General features: G+C 34.0%; 1 protein-coding gene and 2 long non-coding RNA genes across 3 annotated transcripts; 1 reads left to right on the top strand and 2 right to left on the bottom strand.

Annotated features, from left to right (window-relative positions):
- Nucleotides 1-2,243: 2,243 nt before the first annotated feature.
- Nucleotides 2,244-3,053, bottom strand: LOC125278351 (oocyte zinc finger protein XlCOF15-like). Its single transcript, XM_048207486.1, has one exon. It carries the CDS (start codon nucleotides 3,051-3,053, stop codon nucleotides 2,244-2,246), a length of 810 nt encoding a protein of 269 aa, XP_048063443.1.
- A 1,248-nt stretch (nucleotides 3,054-4,301) lies between these two features.
- LOC125248839 lies at nucleotides 4,302-5,983 on the bottom strand. The gene is made up of 3 exons (XR_007180398.1): nucleotides 5,837-5,983; nucleotides 4,823-4,884; nucleotides 4,302-4,644 (listed from the first exon to the last, which is right to left on the bottom strand). It is a non-coding gene; the product is annotated as an uncharacterized LOC125248839 (long non-coding RNA).
- Nucleotides 5,984-9,661: 3,678 nt separating this feature from the next.
- LOC125248863 lies at nucleotides 9,662-14,634 on the top strand. Its single transcript, XR_007180420.1, has 4 exons — nucleotides 9,662-9,951; nucleotides 10,111-10,176; nucleotides 10,345-10,426; nucleotides 14,293-14,634. It is a non-coding gene; the product is annotated as an uncharacterized LOC125248863 (long non-coding RNA).
- Nucleotides 14,635-19,917: the final 5,283 nt, after the last annotated feature.

The following is a 19,917-nucleotide window of genomic DNA, read 5'->3' as shown; positions in this document are numbered from 1 at the left end:
CTAAATTAACAAGAAATAAAGCTTCAACTTCTGATGTCTCCAAAGAGCACAGCAGTAATGACTTTATGAACTTCTTTACTTGCAAGATTGATAACATTAGAGAAAAAATTATAACCATGCAACCGCCTACTGCAGTATCGTGTCAGACAGTGCATTATAGTGTCCCTGAGGAAAAATTCAATTCATTTACTGCTTTAGGAGAGGAAGAATTGTCTAAACTTGTTAAATCATCAAAATCAACAATATGTATGTTAGACCCTATACCAGGGATGGACAACTTCAGTCCTGGAGGGCCACTGCCCAGCAGAGTTTAGCTCCAACCCTAATCAAACACACCTGAACCAGCTAATCAAGGTCTTTAGGATTAGTAGAAAGTTATAGGCAAGTGAGTTTTTATCAGGGATGGAGATAAACTCTGCAGGACACTGGCCCTCCAGGACCGGAGTTGCCCTGCCCTATACCGACTAAGCTATTGAAAGAGGTGCTTCCAGAAGTCATAGATCCAATTCATCTTTAGCGCTAGGATACGTACCAAAAACTTTTAAGCTGGCTGTTATTAAACCTCTTATTAAAAAACCACAACTTGATCCTAGAGAACTAGTCAATTACAGGCCGATTTCAAATCTCACTTTTCTATCAAAAATACTAGAAAAGGCAGTTTCATCACAACTATGTTCCTTTTTAGAAATAAATAGTATCTGTGAGGATTTCCAGTCAGGATTTAGACCGTGCCATAGTACTGAGACTGCTCTCATTAGAGTTACTAATGATTTGCTCGTATCATCAGATCATGGTTGTATCTCTCTATTAGTGTTACTAGATCTTAGTGCTGCATTTGACACTATTGATCACAATATTCTTCTAAATAGACTCGAAAACTATGTTGGCATTAGTGGAATTGCATTGGCATGGTTCAAATCATACTTATCTGACCGTTATCAGTTTGTAGTAGTAAACAATGAGATGTCATATCAATCACAAGTTAAATATGGAGTACCGCAAGGCTCAGTACTAGGACCGTTGCTTTTCACTCTGTACATGCTACCCTTGGGAGATATCATTAGGAAGCATGGCGTTAGTTTTCATTGTTACGCTGATGATACTCAGCTCTATATTTCTTCACGCCCTGACGAAACTTACCAATTCGCTAAATTAACAGAATGTATAGCTGATATAAAAAAACTGGATGACCAGTAATTTCCTACTACTAAATTCAGAAAAAAACAGATTCTAATTTTTGGACGAAAATGCCAGAAGCGCAGGCGTTTTTTCTGGGCCAAGGCTCATTTAAAATGGACTGTGGCAAAGTGGAAAACTGTTCTGTGGTCAGACGAATCAAAATTTGAAGTTCTTTTTGGAAAACTGGGATGCCATGTCATCCGGACTGTAGAGGACAAGGACAAACCAAGTTGTTATCAGCGCTATGGGGTTGCATGAGTGTGTGTGGCATGGGCAGCTTACACATCTGGAAAGGCACCATCAATGCTGAAAGGTATATCCAAGTTCTAGAACAACATATGCTCCCATCCAGACGTCGTCTCTTTCAGGGAAGACCTTGCATTTTGACAATGCCAGACCACATACTGCATCAATTACAACATCATGGCTGCGTAGAAGAAGAATCCGGGTACTGAAATGGCCAGCCTGCAGTCCAGATCTTTCACCCATAGAAAACATTTGGCGCATCATAAAGAGGAAGATGTGACAAAGAAGACCTAAGACAGTTGAGCAACTAGAAGCCTGTATTAGACAAGAATGGGACAACATTCCTATTTCTAAACTTGAGCAACTTGTCTCCTCAGTCCCCAGACGTTTGCAGACTGTTATAAAAAGAAGAGGGGATGCCACACAGTGGTAAACATGGCCTTGTCCCAAATTTTTTGAGATGTGTTGATGCCATGAAATTTAAAATCAACTTATTTTTCCCTTAAAATGATACATTTTCTCAGTTTAAACAATTGATATGTCATCTATGTTGTATTCTGAATAAAATATTGAAATTTAAAATTCCACATTATTGCATTCTGTTTTTATTCACAATTTGTATAGTGTCCCAACTTTTTTGGAATCGGGTTTGTATATGTACCAGGAAAGTACATGTTCTGTAAAATAAGGTGCTTCCAACACTTCTAATAATGATGATATATTTTCTAAGCAGATACTAAGCAACCACAAAACTGTCCTGCTGCTTATTGTGGCTGTAAGGAAACTACTTTGTTGCTCAGCATATCCAGATGAACTACTCACTGTGATTTCAGACTGTGGTGATGTGGTTTCTCCACTGTATGGATCTTCATGTGTGACTTCAGGTGACTTTTAAAACTCAAACATATTCCACATTGATCACATGTGTACGGCTTCTCTCTGCTGTGGATCCTTTCATGTGTTTTTAGATTTGTTGACAAACTGAATCTCTTGTCACAGTATGAACACTTGTAAGGTTTTTCTCCAGTGTGGATCATCTCATGTTTTTTCAGATTTGATGACAAACTGAATCTCTTGTCACATTGTGAACACTTGTAAGGTTTCTCTCCAGTGTGGATCCTCTCATGTGTTTTCAGATTTGATGACAAACTGAATCTCTTGTCACATTGTGAACACTTGTAAGGTTTCTCTCCAGTGTGGATCCTCTCATGTTTTTTCAGATGTGATGACAGACTGAATCTCTTGTCACAGTGTGAACACTTGTAAGGTTTTTCTCCAGTGTGAATTCTCTGGTGCAGTTTTAAATCACTCCCTGTAATAAAAGTCTTCTCACACTCAAAGCACATGTACTCTCTCACACCAGTATGTGTTTTCTGATGCACTTTTAAATATGACAGCAGTGAAAAACTCTTTCCACACACAGAACATGAATGTGGCTTCTCCTTCGTATGAACTGTCATGTGTCTCTTCAGATTTGATGCCCAGAGAAATGTTTTGTCGCACTGATCACAAGTGAACAGTTTCTCTCTGGTGTGAAATGCCCTGTGAATCTCAAGACTATCTTTCCTTGAGAAGCTCTTCCCACATTGATCACATGTGAACGGCTTCTCTCCAGTGTGAACTCTCATGTGAATCTCAAGATATTGTTTTACTGGGAAACTCTTTCCACACTGAGTGCAGGTTGTAGATTTCTTGGCTCTTCTTTTCTTTAAAAATGTCTTTTTAGTCTTTGAGCGACTCAAAGGTTTTTCTCCAGGTTTGACATGATGTTTCTCCTTCACTTCATTCAGTTCTGAAATGAAAGAAGAAACTTCATTTTCAGTACATCAAAACATTTAAAAAATAAAGAATATAATTTATAAGATATATATATATATATATATATATATATATATATATATATATATATATATATATATATAAGAATATATATAAATAAATGAAAGGGCATAAATTGAGTCTTCATGTACCGAAGTAGACAACTGCTATAAAATATTCTGATCATTCTGATGCCTTTTTATAAATTAATTACATATCCCTGAAACTTAGCATGAATGAGGTACCCCAGCTAGCAGGGAACGTTCTCAGAACCTTGGCTAACATTTTGTAAAGGTTTTTTAATGTTTTAAAGAAAACATTTGAATGTAATGTTCCAAAAATGTTTTAAGAATGTTTTTAAATTCAGAAAATGTTCCTATAATGTTAAGTGCAAACAAATCTAGAACATTTTCCCTGCAACATTTTGAGGATGTTTTGAGGATGTTGTTGAGGTAACATTATATAATGTTGTCAATAAAACATTCGCACAATGTTTCAATAAAACAAATGAAGAACATTCTCTCAGCAACATTAGGAGAACGCTATAAGAACTTCACTGAGGTTTGAGGTGATGAAATGTTCTGTATAAAATGTTCTTCTAATGTGACGTATTAACAAATCTAGAACATTTCACCTGCAACATTTTGAGGATGTTATTGAGGTAACATTACACTGTTAACAATTTCCCTGTATTTTTACAGTACAGTACTGGCAGCAGGGTTGCCAGCAATGTACTGTATTTCGCTTTACAGCAATGTACTGTAATGCAATTTTACAGTACAAAGAACAGTACTGTATAACTACATAACAATATTTTACTGTATTTTTACAGTATTTTGTAATTTGATCAATTTTTACTGTATTTTACTATATTGTATTATATAGTTATTTCACTGATAAATATTACTTATAATCATTGCTAATAATGATAAAATATATAATTATATAATACATAGGTTAGAATAGTATATACATGCTATAGTTAGTAATATTACAATAGTACTATACTACAGAATAACATTACAAATCAAAAGGCAAACCAGAGTATATTTAAAAAATGTATTTTTATTCAATCAATATATTTAAACATTTCAAAACATTTCAGAATTGTCACCATCTTTCGCCCCATCAGCAACGGTCTTGGTACAGTGCATCAGAAATTTGATTTATCTTAAAAAGTGAGCAAAAACAACAAGTGTCCCACAAGATTCACCCCTAACTGAAGGGCACGTGGATGGTTGCAAACAGGCCACAGTCCCTCAGTGTGAAGTCTTCCATTTAAACACAAAGGACCGAACGAAGCTGTTGACATGTGGGTTGATGGCCATCACTCTGCACCACCGTCCTGGTCTTCTGCTCACTCCCTGTCGGGCAGTACATTTCTTTCCTTCAATGCCAAAACTGTAACAAAGTCAAGGCACAAACACAAATACACGTATTACAAAAACTGTTATCCACAGCACCAATAAAGATGAACAGACAGTGTAAGATAGAAATGTCAAATGAAAATTCTGTAGCAAAACAAAATGCAACTTATTTTTAAAGTGTAAAAGGTTGTATTATTATGGCTAATACTTACAAATACGCTTCCTTGTGAAAGCAATGCACTTCCCAGGATGCAAAGACAAGTGGACCACACTGCTGGAAGAAATCAAAATAAATGTTTATTCATTTATGTTGCTTGTTGGGGATAAGCTAACACATACACTGTTGCCACATGCATTTCATATAGGCCTACTTCAATAATACATCTAGGTTAGTAAAATATTATCCTTGACCTTGCTGAATATATTGCCATGGCATGCATTATACTTGCTTTGTTGTCTAATAGATAATTATAAACGGTGATAAAGGTAATTTATACCCCAATTCATATTTTTTTTATAATCATAATCGTTTATTGTCATTACAGTCACTATGCTACAGAACAACTGCCCAAACAAATGCAGTAATAATCTGGCCAAGTTAACAATAGCCAATCTCTCTGACCCCAAACCACCCATTTACAGTACGTTTCAAGTGAAACTTAAGTATTTTCGATCTGGGCCATCTTTTTCCATGTTTTTGTGCCTAAGCACTAACTGAAGACCGCGGCCGCTGCAGCCGTCAGTGGACGGCAAATATAATACGTTTGAGCTTGTGTGCACCGTCAGTGTACGACTATAAAAGTGCTTGTTTTTCTCACTGACAGGCTCGAATCGGACAACATTATGGAAAGGATCCCCACAGGAATAGACTTTTTTTTAATCGCAAGATCCTTTTTGTTTAAACACAAACGGCCGTCTATCAATCTCCCAGCAGATTCCAACCTCGCGCGCATTAGTAAACAAATTAAAACTCACCAAACCCGTTTCGGTTCGTCTTTCCACGGTTCCAACAATCATCGACATCGAGTTTGGTAGAAATAAACCCGAAGCTAATTCACTGAGTTAGATTTTAAAATGTCAGGAGAGCAGCGGGGCAAAACAGCGCATACACATCTAATAACGGTGTTTTCGACTACAGCTAGCAACATTCGCTGGCTAAATGTGCAGTTTCATTCCAGAATAAAAACGATACACTTTGTAAAAACCTAATAGTAAAATTAACTTACCAAACTTCCAGAAATACACCGTTCTGCTTCTCCAGTCACCAGCGGCCGTGTTCTTCTGTCTGTGTGATGTGACGTCAGGTGGCGCGTTATTTACAGCAATCCTGTATTATTGCCTGGTATATTACAGCCAGGTTACAGCAGGGTTACAGCAACGCTAAAATGTACTGTAAAATATTCCCGCTCAATCAAAATTACCCAGAATGCAATATAAATTACAGTATTTTACTGTAATATAGAAATATGGTACTGTACTGTAGGTTTTTACAGTACTGTGCTGCAAAATCTACAGCGACATTTAACAGTGTATATAATGTTGTAAATATAACATTCGCACAATGTTTCAATAAAACAAAGGAAGAACATTCTCTCAGCAACATTAGGAGAACGCTATAAGAACATCACTGTGGTTTGAGGTGATGAAATGTTCTGTATAAAATGTTCTTCTAATGTGACGTATTAACAAATCTAGAACATTTCACCTGCAACATTTTGAGGATGTTATTGAGGTAACGTATTATATAATGTTGTAAATATAACATTCGCACAATGTTTCAATAAAACAAATGAAGAACATTCTCTCAGCAACATTAGGAGAACGCTATAAGAACTTCACTGAGGTTTGAGGTAATGAAATGTTCTGTATAAAATGTTCTTCTAATGTGACGTATTAACAAATCTAGAACATTTCACCTGCAACATTTTGAGGATGTTATTGAGGTAACATATTATATAATGTTGTAAATATAACATTCGCACAATGTTTCAATAAAACAAAGGAAGAACATTCTCTCAGCAACATTAGGAGAACGCTATAAGAACATCACTGTGGTTTGAGGTGATGAAATGTTCTGTGTAAAATGTTCTTCTAATGTGACGTATTAACAAATCTAGAACATTTCACCTGCAACATTTTGAGGATGTTATTGAGGTAACATATTATATAATGTTGTAAATATAACATTCGCACAATGTTTCAATAAAACAAATGAAGAACATTCTCTCAGCAACATTAGGAGAACGCTATAAGAACTTCACTGAGGTTTGAGGTGATGAAATGTTCTGTGTAAAATGTTCTTCTAATGTGACGTATTAACAAATCTAGAACATTTCACCTGCAACATTTTGAGGATGTTATTGAGGTAACATATTATATAATGTTGTAAATATAACATTCGCACAATGTTTCAATAAAACAAATGAAGAACATTCTCTCAGCAACATTAGGAGAACGCTATAAGAACTTCACTGAGGTTTGAGGTGATGAAATGTTCTGTGTAAAATGTTCTTCTAATGTGACGTATTAACCACGATAGAACATTTTACCTGAACATTTTGAGGATGTTTTGAGGATGTTGTTGAGGTAACATTATATAATGTTGTAAATATAACATTCGCACAATGTTTCAATAAAACAAAGGAAGAACATTCTCTCAGCAACATTAGGAGAACGCTATAAGAACTTCACTGAGGTTTGAGGTGATGAAATGTTCTGTATAAAATGTTCTTCTAATGTGACGTATTAACAAATCTAGAACATTTCACCTGCAACATTTTGAGGATGTTTTGAAGATGTTATTGAGGTAACATATTATATAATGTTGTAAATATAACATTCGCACAATGTTTCAATAAAACAAATGAAGAACATTCTCTCAGCAACATTAGGAGAACGCTATAAGAACTTCACTGAGGTTTGAGGTGATGAAACGTTCTGTATAAAATGTTCTTCTAATGTGACGTATTAACAAATCTAGAACATTTCACATGCAACATTTTGAGGATGTTATTGAGGTAACATTATATAATGTTGTAAATATAACATTCGCACAATGTTTCAATAAAACAAAGGAAGAACATTCTCTCAGCAACATTAGCAGAACGCTATAAGAACATCACTGTGGTTTGAGGTGATGAAATGTTCTGTATAAAATGTTCTTCTAATGTGACGTATTAACAAATCTAGAACATTTCACCTGCAACATTTTGAGGATGTTATTGAGGTAACATATTATATAATGTTGTAAATATAACATTCGCACAATGTTTCAATAAAACAAATGAAGAACATTCTCTCAGCAACATTAGGAGAACACTATAAGAACATCACTGAGGTTTGAGGTGATGAAATGTTCTGTGTAAAATGTTCTTCTAATGTGACGTATTAACAAATCTAGAACATTTCACCTGCAACATTTTGAGGATGTTTTGAGGATGTTATTGAGGTAACAGATTATTCAAAGTTGTAAATATTCACTAATTTTTTTATAAATATTCACTATTATTCATTCCTTAAATTGAACAATCTCAGAACTAACATTATATTGTATTATTAAACTTGAGTTCTCAATGTACTATTGAAATTAATTTCTGCACAATTTAATGTTTTCTTTTTTTCTACAATTGAAGAGTTCAGATGCAAAAGCCTGTGCAAGTGGCATCTGAAATTTTCTTCTTAAATTAGCATTTTTGTCAAGCTTGTATGTTTAGGTTCAGTAAATTTCACTTTAATGGCAATTAATAGGTCCTTTTCATTGCCATTAAAGTGTAATAAGCTTGATAAACTTGCTTGTTTTATAAGAAAATTTCAAATGGCACTTAAAGGCTTTTGCATCTGAAGTCTTCAATTATTATTGCACATAACTGATATAGCATTGTATTAGCAACAATTTCCTTCACTGTTTTGTTTCTTTACGCTTTATTAAAAGAAAAAAAAAAGAAAGAAAGAAACTTCCCCCCAATGTTCAAGACATGGTTAGCTTGGTTTATGTAATGGAGAATATACAATATTGCCACAATGTTCCATAATAAAGGAGTAACATTATCAAAACAACATTTGTAAAATGTGGATATTATTCCAGATTGTGATGAAGTTTGGGCCAGATCATCATTACATCTGGCACTTCTGTTTTGGTTCTGGGTCTGGCTGGCATCGTGTTTTTAACACCATTGTGTGAAACAGCATTGGGCTGAACTCAAAAGAAACAACATATAATAAAATACAAAATATAATAAGAAACAAAAGATGAAATGCATTATTTTAGTTGAACACTGGCTTGACTGCAAAAGTGAGATGAATTCTGGGGGAAGGGAAAGTCTCGTATTTGGCTGAACTGTTGCGTGAACGTGTTTACCATAGGGCAGGGATGGGCAACTTTGATATTGACGAGGGCCAACATTTTTTCTCCTTGATACCTGGGGACCAGATTACTAATCCACACTCGCACCTTTTACACTGTCTTACTCAATTTACTTTTTACTAAGGGAAATTTATGTATAATTAATGCCATTTGTTTTAAAAAGATTGTATTAACTGTAGCCTAAATGGGGAAACTTTGTTTTCAGTTGGCAAGCAATATTAAAGGGATAGTTCACCCAAAAAAATTAAATTCTGTCATCATTTACCTACCCTCAAGTTTCTGTTGAACAAAGAAGATATTTTGAGGAATGTTTGTAACCAGGTTGCTTTGGGTCTAATACTATGGAAGTCAATGGTGCCCCAGAACTGTTCAGTTTCCCACATTCTTCAGAATATCTTCTTTTGTGTTGAACAGAACAAATACATTTATACAGGTTTGGAACAACTTGAGGGTGTGTAAATAATGACATTTTTATTTTGGGGTGAATTATCCCTTTAATACCTTTATTAACAATATTAACATCTCAATGGCATTTTCTGTAAATTTGCAACAAACAAATGTAGCTACAGTTTATATTTGATTACAAGGTTAGAGAACATTTTCAACTCAGCCTCGTTAAAAAGTGCTTATTTTAAAATATGACAATCTACTGGGTGTTTACAGGAGACGAGAGGCACTGATTGGGCCATGGTAAATCGACGCGTAAATCCACCAATCACAGCGTGCTTTTCTCGTGACGTAGGAACATTTGAAATTGACGAACAGCGCGAATGGTAGTTGAAGAAATTGGCGCAAAATGTCCCTGGTCTGATTGTCTTTTTGACGGAAAAAGCGAGTACGGACTCGTTCACAAACAGAGTCGCGGCAGATACAGAGTTGTGATGGAGGATGTTTTACCCGCTCGGACAGTTTGTGGCCTAAACAACAGAACTGTCTCCTGGTCAACGGAACTCTGCCCTCAACAATAAATACTGGAATGTAAGTTTTTAAATGTCTTTTTCAGTTTACATCTTTCGTTTATCCTTTACGTATACACTGAAATCCGTTAGATCTTTCTTAGAATGACATGACAATTACATTAATTGTGGGTGTATACTGCTTTAGAATAACAGCTAACTTAGATTTGTTTTCATCCAGAATCCAAACGGCCTACTTAAATATGGACACTGATGATGCAACAAAAAGTCTTCATTTACAACAAAGGTACTTTAATCCGTCGTTATGCGATATTGTGTTCTATATGAATACGGATACTGTGCATTTGCTACTTAAAAGTGTTAATCTGATTATTTGTTTTGAACTTAAATAATAATATTTAAGTAATTCATAAAGATATGTTGAAATGGGAAAGATATGTTTTAATTTTTTTAGGTACTTTGGGGCTGACAGACAGCCATTGTGAAGGACACAATCTGGCAAAAATTTACCTGCAGAAGTGAATGGGAGGATATGGGTAAGTGGTTTTGTAAGTTTTGTTGTAAATCTTAATAAAATGTCCTTTAGAAACAGTTTGTAGTAATTATTTACTAATATTTTCAAGAACAAAATTATGTTGGTTTAAGAAATGCAACATATTGTTAACCTATTTGAACATTATTATTATTATTATTATTATTATTATTATTAATAATAATAATAATAATATTATTATTATTATGTTTTCCTCCGAGACTAAATTTTTTAACCCTTAAAGGATTAGTTCACTTTCAAATGAAAATTAGCCCAAGCTTAAAGGCCTTTGCACACTGATTATTATTATTATTAATAATAATATTATTATTATGTTTTCCTCTGAGACTAAATTTTTTAACCCTTAAAGGATTAGTTCACTTTCAAATGAAAATTAGCCCAAGCTTAAAGGCCTTTGCACACTGAGTCCAAAATTTGCATGTGAAACTTAAAATAAAAAAATAAATTCGACCTCACGTTATGTCAATTGCGTTTGCACACTGCCTCCGAAACTTTCGTCCGTCAAAAAATATTCGGATCAGGTTCGATTTTCTGCGTTTTTCGCATCCGTGGCATGCGTTTTGAGAGACGTTTTGACAATTCAGAGCCACCGTACGCGAACGCAAAAATCCAGAATGCCATCTGACAAGTTGATCCACGTCTTCTACAGCACAAAACAGCAGCGCTTAAAGGGCATGTTGCAGGTTAGAGCATCAGTGATTCAATGTATAGAAAAATAATGTATTAAATAGATTTTCTTGAAAAAACACATATAAATACGCTACATAGGCTTCTGGAGTCGTTTTTTGTGAGAGAATTTTACTTCCGCATCTGAAAAATGCCAAATCGGAAGTGACGTAACTCAAGGGAGTGCGATCAATATAAACTATAGGAAAACAATGGATCGCAATGACAGTTCGGATACTGAGGAAATTGTAAATTTTTATTCATACTCGTATCACAAACCACAGCCATACAATTAGCCTGCTATGTGTTTATGAGAGCAGGGACAGACCAGGATTAGACAAAATAACAGTCAAAATAGACAAATTGAGCTGTTGTGTGAGGAGAAGCAGTGGAGAACAGGGCAGCGACCGATGTTAGCTTAGCTAACGATATGTGCTCAGATCACAATATTGTACAGATTATTATCATGATTCAGGCAATAGCAAAGCTATTGGTCATCTAGGAGTAACGTTATTGATTACTAATAACAGAATCTAATAAACCTTGATCAGGCGTATGTCACACGCATTAATATCCGTCCACACTAAAGTTACGTGATATAGCGGTTTCTCATCATGACTGATTTGGTAGTTAGCAAATTAAATAATAAAATAATAATAATAATAATAATAATAAATATTTATGGTGCAAAATTCACGTGTTCATCAAGCTGCATCTCTGACGGATCCGTGATCATGTCTCCCGCCGGCGGCCGAACGTAGTTTATGCGTTTCATGTAATGTTATCCTTTATTCATTAATTCTGTGTTATGAGTTTATTCCGTGCCCATTCACTGATAGTGTGAGGATGTATATGACGCCATGATTATGTAGTTGTGTGAACTTGAATGTATATACGTTTACAGTATATACATGGCATGAATGAAATTGGAGTATTTACATTACCAGCACATAATTCAAAACTGTTTTGTGCGAGTGTGAGACTGTATGTATGTGTACATAATTTGTATTCATCAGTGTTGAAATTGATTCAAGTAAAAATGGTGAAGAAGCATCGTGTGTAAGTTTATTCATTTAATATCATTATTTACAGTAGTATTACAATGTTGAACTCCATCATATCGCCAGGATGATAATCCTCCAGTCTATAATGAACACGTTTTTTCGAAGCAGATGCAGAAGTGAAGTCCCGTCTCTTCACCTGCACAAAACACCCCCCGGCACAGAAGATAGCAGCATCCTTTTTCTTGTTATTAAACCTCTGTACTCAATGTCCTGACAGGCTGGAGTTTGTGCAACCTCCACAAACACAATAATTTACCATGACGATGATAAATAGAATACAAAAACTACCGAAAACACACTAATTCACGACCGCTGTCACTGAATACCAGCCTACTCTGCACTGAGTCAACACAGAGCTCGGCGATCGACTCCCTTGAGTGACGTAATATGACGCGACGCTGAAAAAAAAGCGTTTTTTACAGAGACTGTCACTTTATCTACTAAATTCATGCCCTTATGTCCTGCAAAACATGTTTAAACCCTGCAGTACCCTTTTATATGGTATTTTTGTACAAGGTTATATATTCATCTCGAAAAAAATGTTTAACCTGCAATATGCACTTTAATGACAAACAACGTGCGGTTAATGAAGGCCTGAAGTGTGAAGTGATGCATTTGTGTAAGAAAAATATCCATATTTAACAAGTTATGAAGTAAAATATCTAGTGGTCTGGCCAAAGCTATATATTTTACTTCATATACACCTAGGATGGCTTGGGTGAATAAAGCTTGGTGTCATTTTCCAGCACCAAACACAGACCTTAAGACTGTTCTGAAGTTCATTGCTATCATTTGTAACTGATCAGACTTAACAGTTGTCATATACAGTGTTAAGTTGGGCAACCCTTTGCAGAATCTGTGAAAATGTGAATAATTTTAACAGAATAAGAGCGATCATACAAATTGCATGTTGTTTTTTATTTAGTACTGTCCTGAGTAAGATATTTTACATAAAAGATTTTTACATATAGTCCACAAGAAAATAAATAGCTGAATTTATGAAAATAACCCTGTTCAAAATTTTGGGAACCTTTGGTTCTTAATACTGTGTCGTTACCCGGATGTTTTTTTTTTTTTGTTTTTTTTTGGTGATGATTGTTCATGAGTCCCTTGTTTTTCCTTAACAGTTAAAACTGCCCAATATTCCCAGACCCCTGACTCTTAATGCATCGGGTTTTCCTTCTGGAGCATCAGTGAATGTTTGAAACTTTTTTAATAGTTGAGTTTAAGTACCTTAGTTGTTCTCAGTGTGAAAAGATGAATCTCAAAATCATACAGCCACTGCTGGAAAGGGTTCAAATATGCAGAAGATGCTGAAAAACTGAAGAATCTGCAGGAGCTGGAGGATTTTTCTGAAGAACAGAGCTCAGTTTTACTGCTCAGAGACTCATGAACAACCATCACAAAACACAAAAACAGTCGTGGATCATCAGGTAGTGACACAGTATTGAGAACTTGCAGTTGCAACTTTTTATCTCACAATTCTGAGAAAAGTCAGCCAAAAAAAAGCAATTGTGAGAAAAAAAACATTGCACAATGACATTGACATTGTAACTCCCAATTGCGAGAAAATGTCAGCAGTTTATGTTTTTTCTTATTCCATGGTGGAAACAAGCGTCCATACGCACATACTGTAACTCATATATAATGTGCAGATTGCAAACGGAAACCTCCAGGAGCACAGAAACTTGTCAACTGTCCTATAACTTAACAATAACAAAACAGTGTAGAAACTGAAAGTTATGGCATATATTTTTCTTTCTGCTTTTAAAGTAACTAACCTACAACTTCACTATTAGCAAAGAGATGCTACACTGGTAGGATTAATTCACACACACAGTTGCTCTCGCTGATGCATTCAAATACAGTGCTACTTTATCTGTATCTAAATGAAAAGAAAAGCAGAAATCTGTAAGAGATGTAACGATCCATAGACAAAATAACTGATGAAAACTAGCTATGTCGTAGCAATAGAATTGTTGGCAGTAGTAGATGTGTTTTAAATAGCAAACAGAGTAGATACTTAAAGTATTATATCTGTTGAATATCAATATTGTTTGCGATCTTAAAATGTAATATGTATTTTGTGTTTACACTGTTGTATGCTCCTCTGTTATAGGCTCTGGGGAAAAACTCTACACACAGACGCTCTACACACATAGACGGCTCAATGCTGCTAACTGGCAGAGCAGCTGGAAAACTAAAAGACAAGAAAAGAAGAACATTAATACGGACGACTGTATTATTTTTCTTCAAGGACCAGGTCAAGCAAAGACAGTGATGAGCACTCAGAGCAAACACAGCAGTCAGACGCAGGATTACACACTGGACTTTAGAGTTCTTCAACATGTGATGTTGGACATTTACTGTTTCTAAAGCCAATAATTTATGTGGATGCCATTTATAGACCTGTTAGATTTTGTTTTATTTTTGAGATTAATAAAATTGTATGTTTTAACAATGTTATAGCTAAGCTTTTTCTTTCTTTCTTTTTTCTTTTTTGAATATTTAGGAGAACATTCTGGGAACAAAAATAAAACTTCCTGTTAAATAACTATAAGAATGTTAGGGGATAATGTTCTAATGTTATGACTAAACATTTATAGAAGGTCATCGCCAAAACGTTTTTAGAGTGTTTTGTAGGGAATGTTATCTTACCTTTTTAGAAGAACATTCTAAGAACAAAAATAAAATTTCCCACTACAAACTTTATAAAAACATTGGGAAATAATGTTCTAACAATGTTATGACTAAACAGTTTTAGAATGTTTTAGAGAATGTTATCCTACCTTTAAGGAGAACATTCAGGGAACTAAAATAAAACTACCCGCTAAAAACATTATAAGAATGTTAGGGAATAATGTTCTAAGAATGTTATCGCTAAACATTTGTAGAATGTTTTTTAGAGAATGTTATCCTAACATTTAGAAGAACATTCTGGGAACTAAAATAAAACTACCTGCTAAAAACATTATAAGAACGTTAGGGAATAATGTTCTAAGAATGTTATCGCTAAACATTTGTAGAATGTTTTTTAGAGAATGTTATCCTAACATTTAGAAGAACATTCTGGGAACTAAAATAAAACTACCCGCTGAAAACATTATAAGAACGTTAGGGAATAATGTTCTAACAATGTTATCGCTAAACATTTGTAGAATGTTTTTTAAAGAATGTTATCCTAACATTTAGAAGAACATTCTGGGAACTAAAATAAAACTACCCGCTAAAAACATTATAAGAACGTTAGGGAATAATGTTCTAACAATGTTATCGCTAAACATTTGTAGAATGTTTTTTAGAGAATGTTATCCTAACATTTAGAAGAACATTCTGGGAACTATTATATTTCTCACAATATGACATGGATAAAACAAAAACAAACACTGAACATCACTCATATTCATCAATGAATCTGATTGTATGATTACTCCTTTCATTACAATAAGGTAAAAGATTATTAAAATGATGGGCTTGTGCAAAAACTGAATACGATCATCAAACCTTTTTCTTTTTAAAAACTCAATGCTCTGACTGATTTTTTTTTAATTTTTATTTTAATGTTAAGAACATTCATAACCAACGCCAGGGGTAAATACAATTGAGAATACAATTACAGGTTACAGGAAAATATAATTCAAATGCTAATATGCAGGGCTTTAGTGAAAAAAAAAGCTAAAATGTATTTGATACTTTTTGTGCTAAGTAATACATTTACATATGTATGTGCTTAATAAAAATACCCTGTAATTGTACTTTTGGAATACACAATTGGTATACTTAAATTGGAACAAATATTTTTGTACTTATTGCATTTTAGTACTAAATATATACTTGTTTTTGATTGTGCTGAAATAGAACTATTGCATGTATAGCCTACATTAGGTGCACTTTATATATCTTGCATTTAAAGACTGATAATATACAGTGATCATAGAATTCCCTTATGAAAACTGACCATAGTTTTACTACAAAAATAATCAGTACTGCAGAAAAGGAGAATTGGAACCGTTTCAGATATTTCAGTCTTGATACAGAGAGAAATAATGACATTTTTGACAACATTACTCTCTAAAAGGGAAACTCCTACAAATGTATATAAAATAAGGTCAGCCACAGAAATAACCCTGTCCACACTTTTTCATAGTTGCGTATCTTTAGTAAACCCTGACAGTAGTTTTTAACACCAAAAAAGGGTTTGTGCTGCACAAGTTTTTAGTAAATATGGTCTTTTGATTTTTAGTTTGCAGCTTCTTTAGCTCCAGCAAATGTCTTACATCAGTATTTATTTTCATTCTCTCCTCTACAGATGAATACAGATGTTGCCAACACTGAGACATTTGTTTGTCAGAAGCATATTCAGAGCAGGTATTGTGTAGTTTTGTGCAGCTGCTTTTCCACCGTTGTGCTGTTGTTTTACATGTGGGCAGCTTATGATCCTGTGTTTTCAGCATATCAGAACAGATGGATTCACAGTAAATAAACCAAACTGTTCTGAGACACTGAATCATGAGCTGCACGTGTGTAAATAAACTCAGTGCTGCGCTTCCCTCTGAATCCAGGAACGCATCTCTCTACCTGACAGCCCTTCTCTGTGTCACTTCAACATCTTTAAACTTTCAGACTCGGGTCCGCATCACATTAAACTTCCAAAAGACATTTTAGATCAATAAAACATGTTAAATGCATGTAAAGTGTCTTATTTAATATTTAAAATACATTTTGTAAAAATAAAACGTCAACACATGAGGGAAAACATTTTCCAAAGTGTAAAATTATCTTTCAGCGTAATGGAGACTTTGATTTTGCCATTACATCTTTAAATAAATATATAAAATACTAAGTTAAAAAAAATATATATATTTGTTGTCTTGGCATTTTCAAATAAGTGTTGGCTGTGTCTTTTTTATGTATTTAAATAACCAGGGGACTTTTGTCCTGAAAATGCAGTTTTTAAGAGATCAATTTAAACCTCTGATGTTTCAGTCAGATGACATTATTGATCACAAACCTGAAAATAAATCAAAAACAAGTACTTGAAAATATTGTTCAAAACCCCCGCCCTTATCTCACTTTTTTTAAAGTTAAAGAGGAAGCAAAACACACAAACATTATGTTTATCAGTTTAACTAAAGATCATAACCTATATTTAATATCGGTAAACTTAACTTACCAGTTAAAAAAGGCATCAAAACCCTTCCGATGTGAAAACGACACATTTTGAATCAAGTTAGTTTGCTGTTAACATTATAAGTGAAAACATTTGGAAATGTTTGTTTTACATAAAATAGAACTAATATACTAACCTTTTTTGGTGAGTTACCGGTACACTACATCTTTTGTCCATTAACCGCCACTTCCACCATACAGTGTTTCAGTAACATACTATCTATCATATATCTTACTGTACATATTACAGTAAAATTACATATTCAAATTACAGAAATCGGTTACAGTGTTTGATCACTGTATAATATTAGTCCTTAAATGCAAGATAAAAGTAGATATACATGTAATAGTTCCACTTCAGCACAATCAAAAACATAAAAAATGACCCCTGGCATTGGTTATGGATGTTCTTAGCATTAAAAAAAAAAATCAGTCATCATCAAGTTTTTAAAAATAAAAAGGTTTGAAAGGTTTGTTGATTGTCAGTTTCTGCACATACAAAATTAATGACATTTTAATGATCTTTTACTTTATTGTAATGAATGCAGTTATCATAAAATCAAATATAGTTAGATTCATGTGTACATATTGTGTGCTGTAGTTATTTAGCTGTAGAGGATGATGAAGATGAGTGTCATTGATGTTTTTGTATTATGTTTTATATGTGTCATATTGTGAGAAATATCAGTATTGTCTTTCAATAGAGCAGTTTTTTTATATTTTTAATTTTGCAGATCAGCTTCTCCTAGTGCAGTTCATAATCAGTGAAGCTCCTCCCACAACACATAATCAGTGAAGCTCCTCCCACATCAGTCACATCATCAGTGAAGCTTCTCCCACATTAGTTCTCCAATAAATGCTGGAGTATTCCCATCAGACGAGTTACTGATGTATTTATCATAAATTATAGAAGTTATTCATACTCAGAGCTCAACCCTAAGCTGTGTCATGTGCTTATATAAAAATCATAATAATGAGTAGAGATGCACCAAAACCAAATATAATGAAACACTTGGCCGAATACCGAACATGTTTTTAACACATTTTTTTTCTGATTTATTTTGCAATTTTTTCACTTTTGTATAAATTAAATTAGCTTTTTATTATTTTGTCTTGCTTTTCAAAAAAAAAATCAGTTACATAATACATTTTAAAAATATTATTTAACACTGAACATTTTTCAACATTCCAGCAGACATTTTACCAACAAAGCTCAATATAACTGAATCCTCTGGGGTCTGAGGGGGGTTTTGGGGCAGAAGTTTTGACATGCCCTGATATTTGTGCTTTTATCAGTTTATTAAAAACATTTTCATGGCTGAAGTCTGATTTCACTGTATTCAGCACAATGATAGACATGACAGATGATCGCACCGGCGCCTCCATGTCATGCAGTAAACACGCTCTCCACACAAACACATAGACATGAGCCACATAACAGCGCACATTGATCGAACTAGACTAACATTAGAGCGAGAGGATTGTAAAGTTACTTCTGCTTACATGTTTCAAGTGATAAGCCATATTTGAGGTCGATGAATGATAGGCGAATGTTTGAGTTTCCTGCTAAGTTTTTTGCGACTAACCGACTAATCAAATCTTGATCAATCAAGCCTCTTCTAGCTCATTAACGGTTAGTTGACTATTATGGGTCAGCCCTATACAAAACAATATAGTGATTTACCTTTTGTAAGACACTCTTAGTGTCAGAATGGCTGTATGTGTCGAGGGCGTGAAGCATCATGAATAATGCTGTGATTCACACCTGAGGAGACAAAGACCCTCCGCTGGGCCTGTCAATGACAAATGTGAAGAACTAGAGAATGAATATGAGGAGACTTGATGATTTAATGTGTTGTTTGTAGATTGTTCACAAAATCAAGTTTACTTTAGAAGAAGTAATCTAACTATACATATTCTATGTGAATATATAGTAAAATTTAATTTATTCATGTGATTAAAGTTGAATTTTCAGCATCATTACTCCAGTCTTCAGAGTCACATGATCCTTCAGAAATCATTCTAATATAAACATTTATTTGATGAACAACATTATTATCTAACATAATATTAACTTTAAAAAATAGACAATAGTGGCATAATTTGGGCTCCAACTTTTAGATTGACATTTAATTTATTTTACTGAAAAGTTTTTAATTATTAAGGGACGGTCACATTAGACTTATGATGATTTGATACACAAGATGCCTTATATTGTGTTACATAATGACATAATGTTACAAAAGCTGTCCATTTCAGATAAATGTTGTTCTTTTGAATTTACTGTTTATCAAAAAACAGTGTTTTCAACATTGTTTCTTGAGCAGCAAATCATCATTTTTCACTACTCAAACATGGGATTTGTGCCTATAATGTTTAAAAAATAATAATTGGAATATTTAATGAAAATAAAATTAAACATTTATTTATATTTTCAGAGCTGATGGAAGTGAAGGAGGAGAGTGAAGAACTGAGTGAAGTGGAGGAGAAACATCATGTCAAACCTGGAGAAAAACCTTTGAATCGCTCAAAGACTAAAAAGACATTTTTAAAGAAAAGAAGAGCCGAGAAATCT

This window comes from Megalobrama amblycephala, linkage group LG1, assembly GCF_018812025.1.
Source record: "Megalobrama amblycephala isolate DHTTF-2021 linkage group LG1, ASM1881202v1, whole genome shotgun sequence".
NCBI classification, from domain to species: Eukaryota; Metazoa; Chordata; class Actinopteri; order Cypriniformes; family Xenocyprididae; genus Megalobrama; species Megalobrama amblycephala.
Note: the sequence above shows the minus strand (reverse complement) of the source record. Positions and strands in the feature narration are given on the sequence as shown.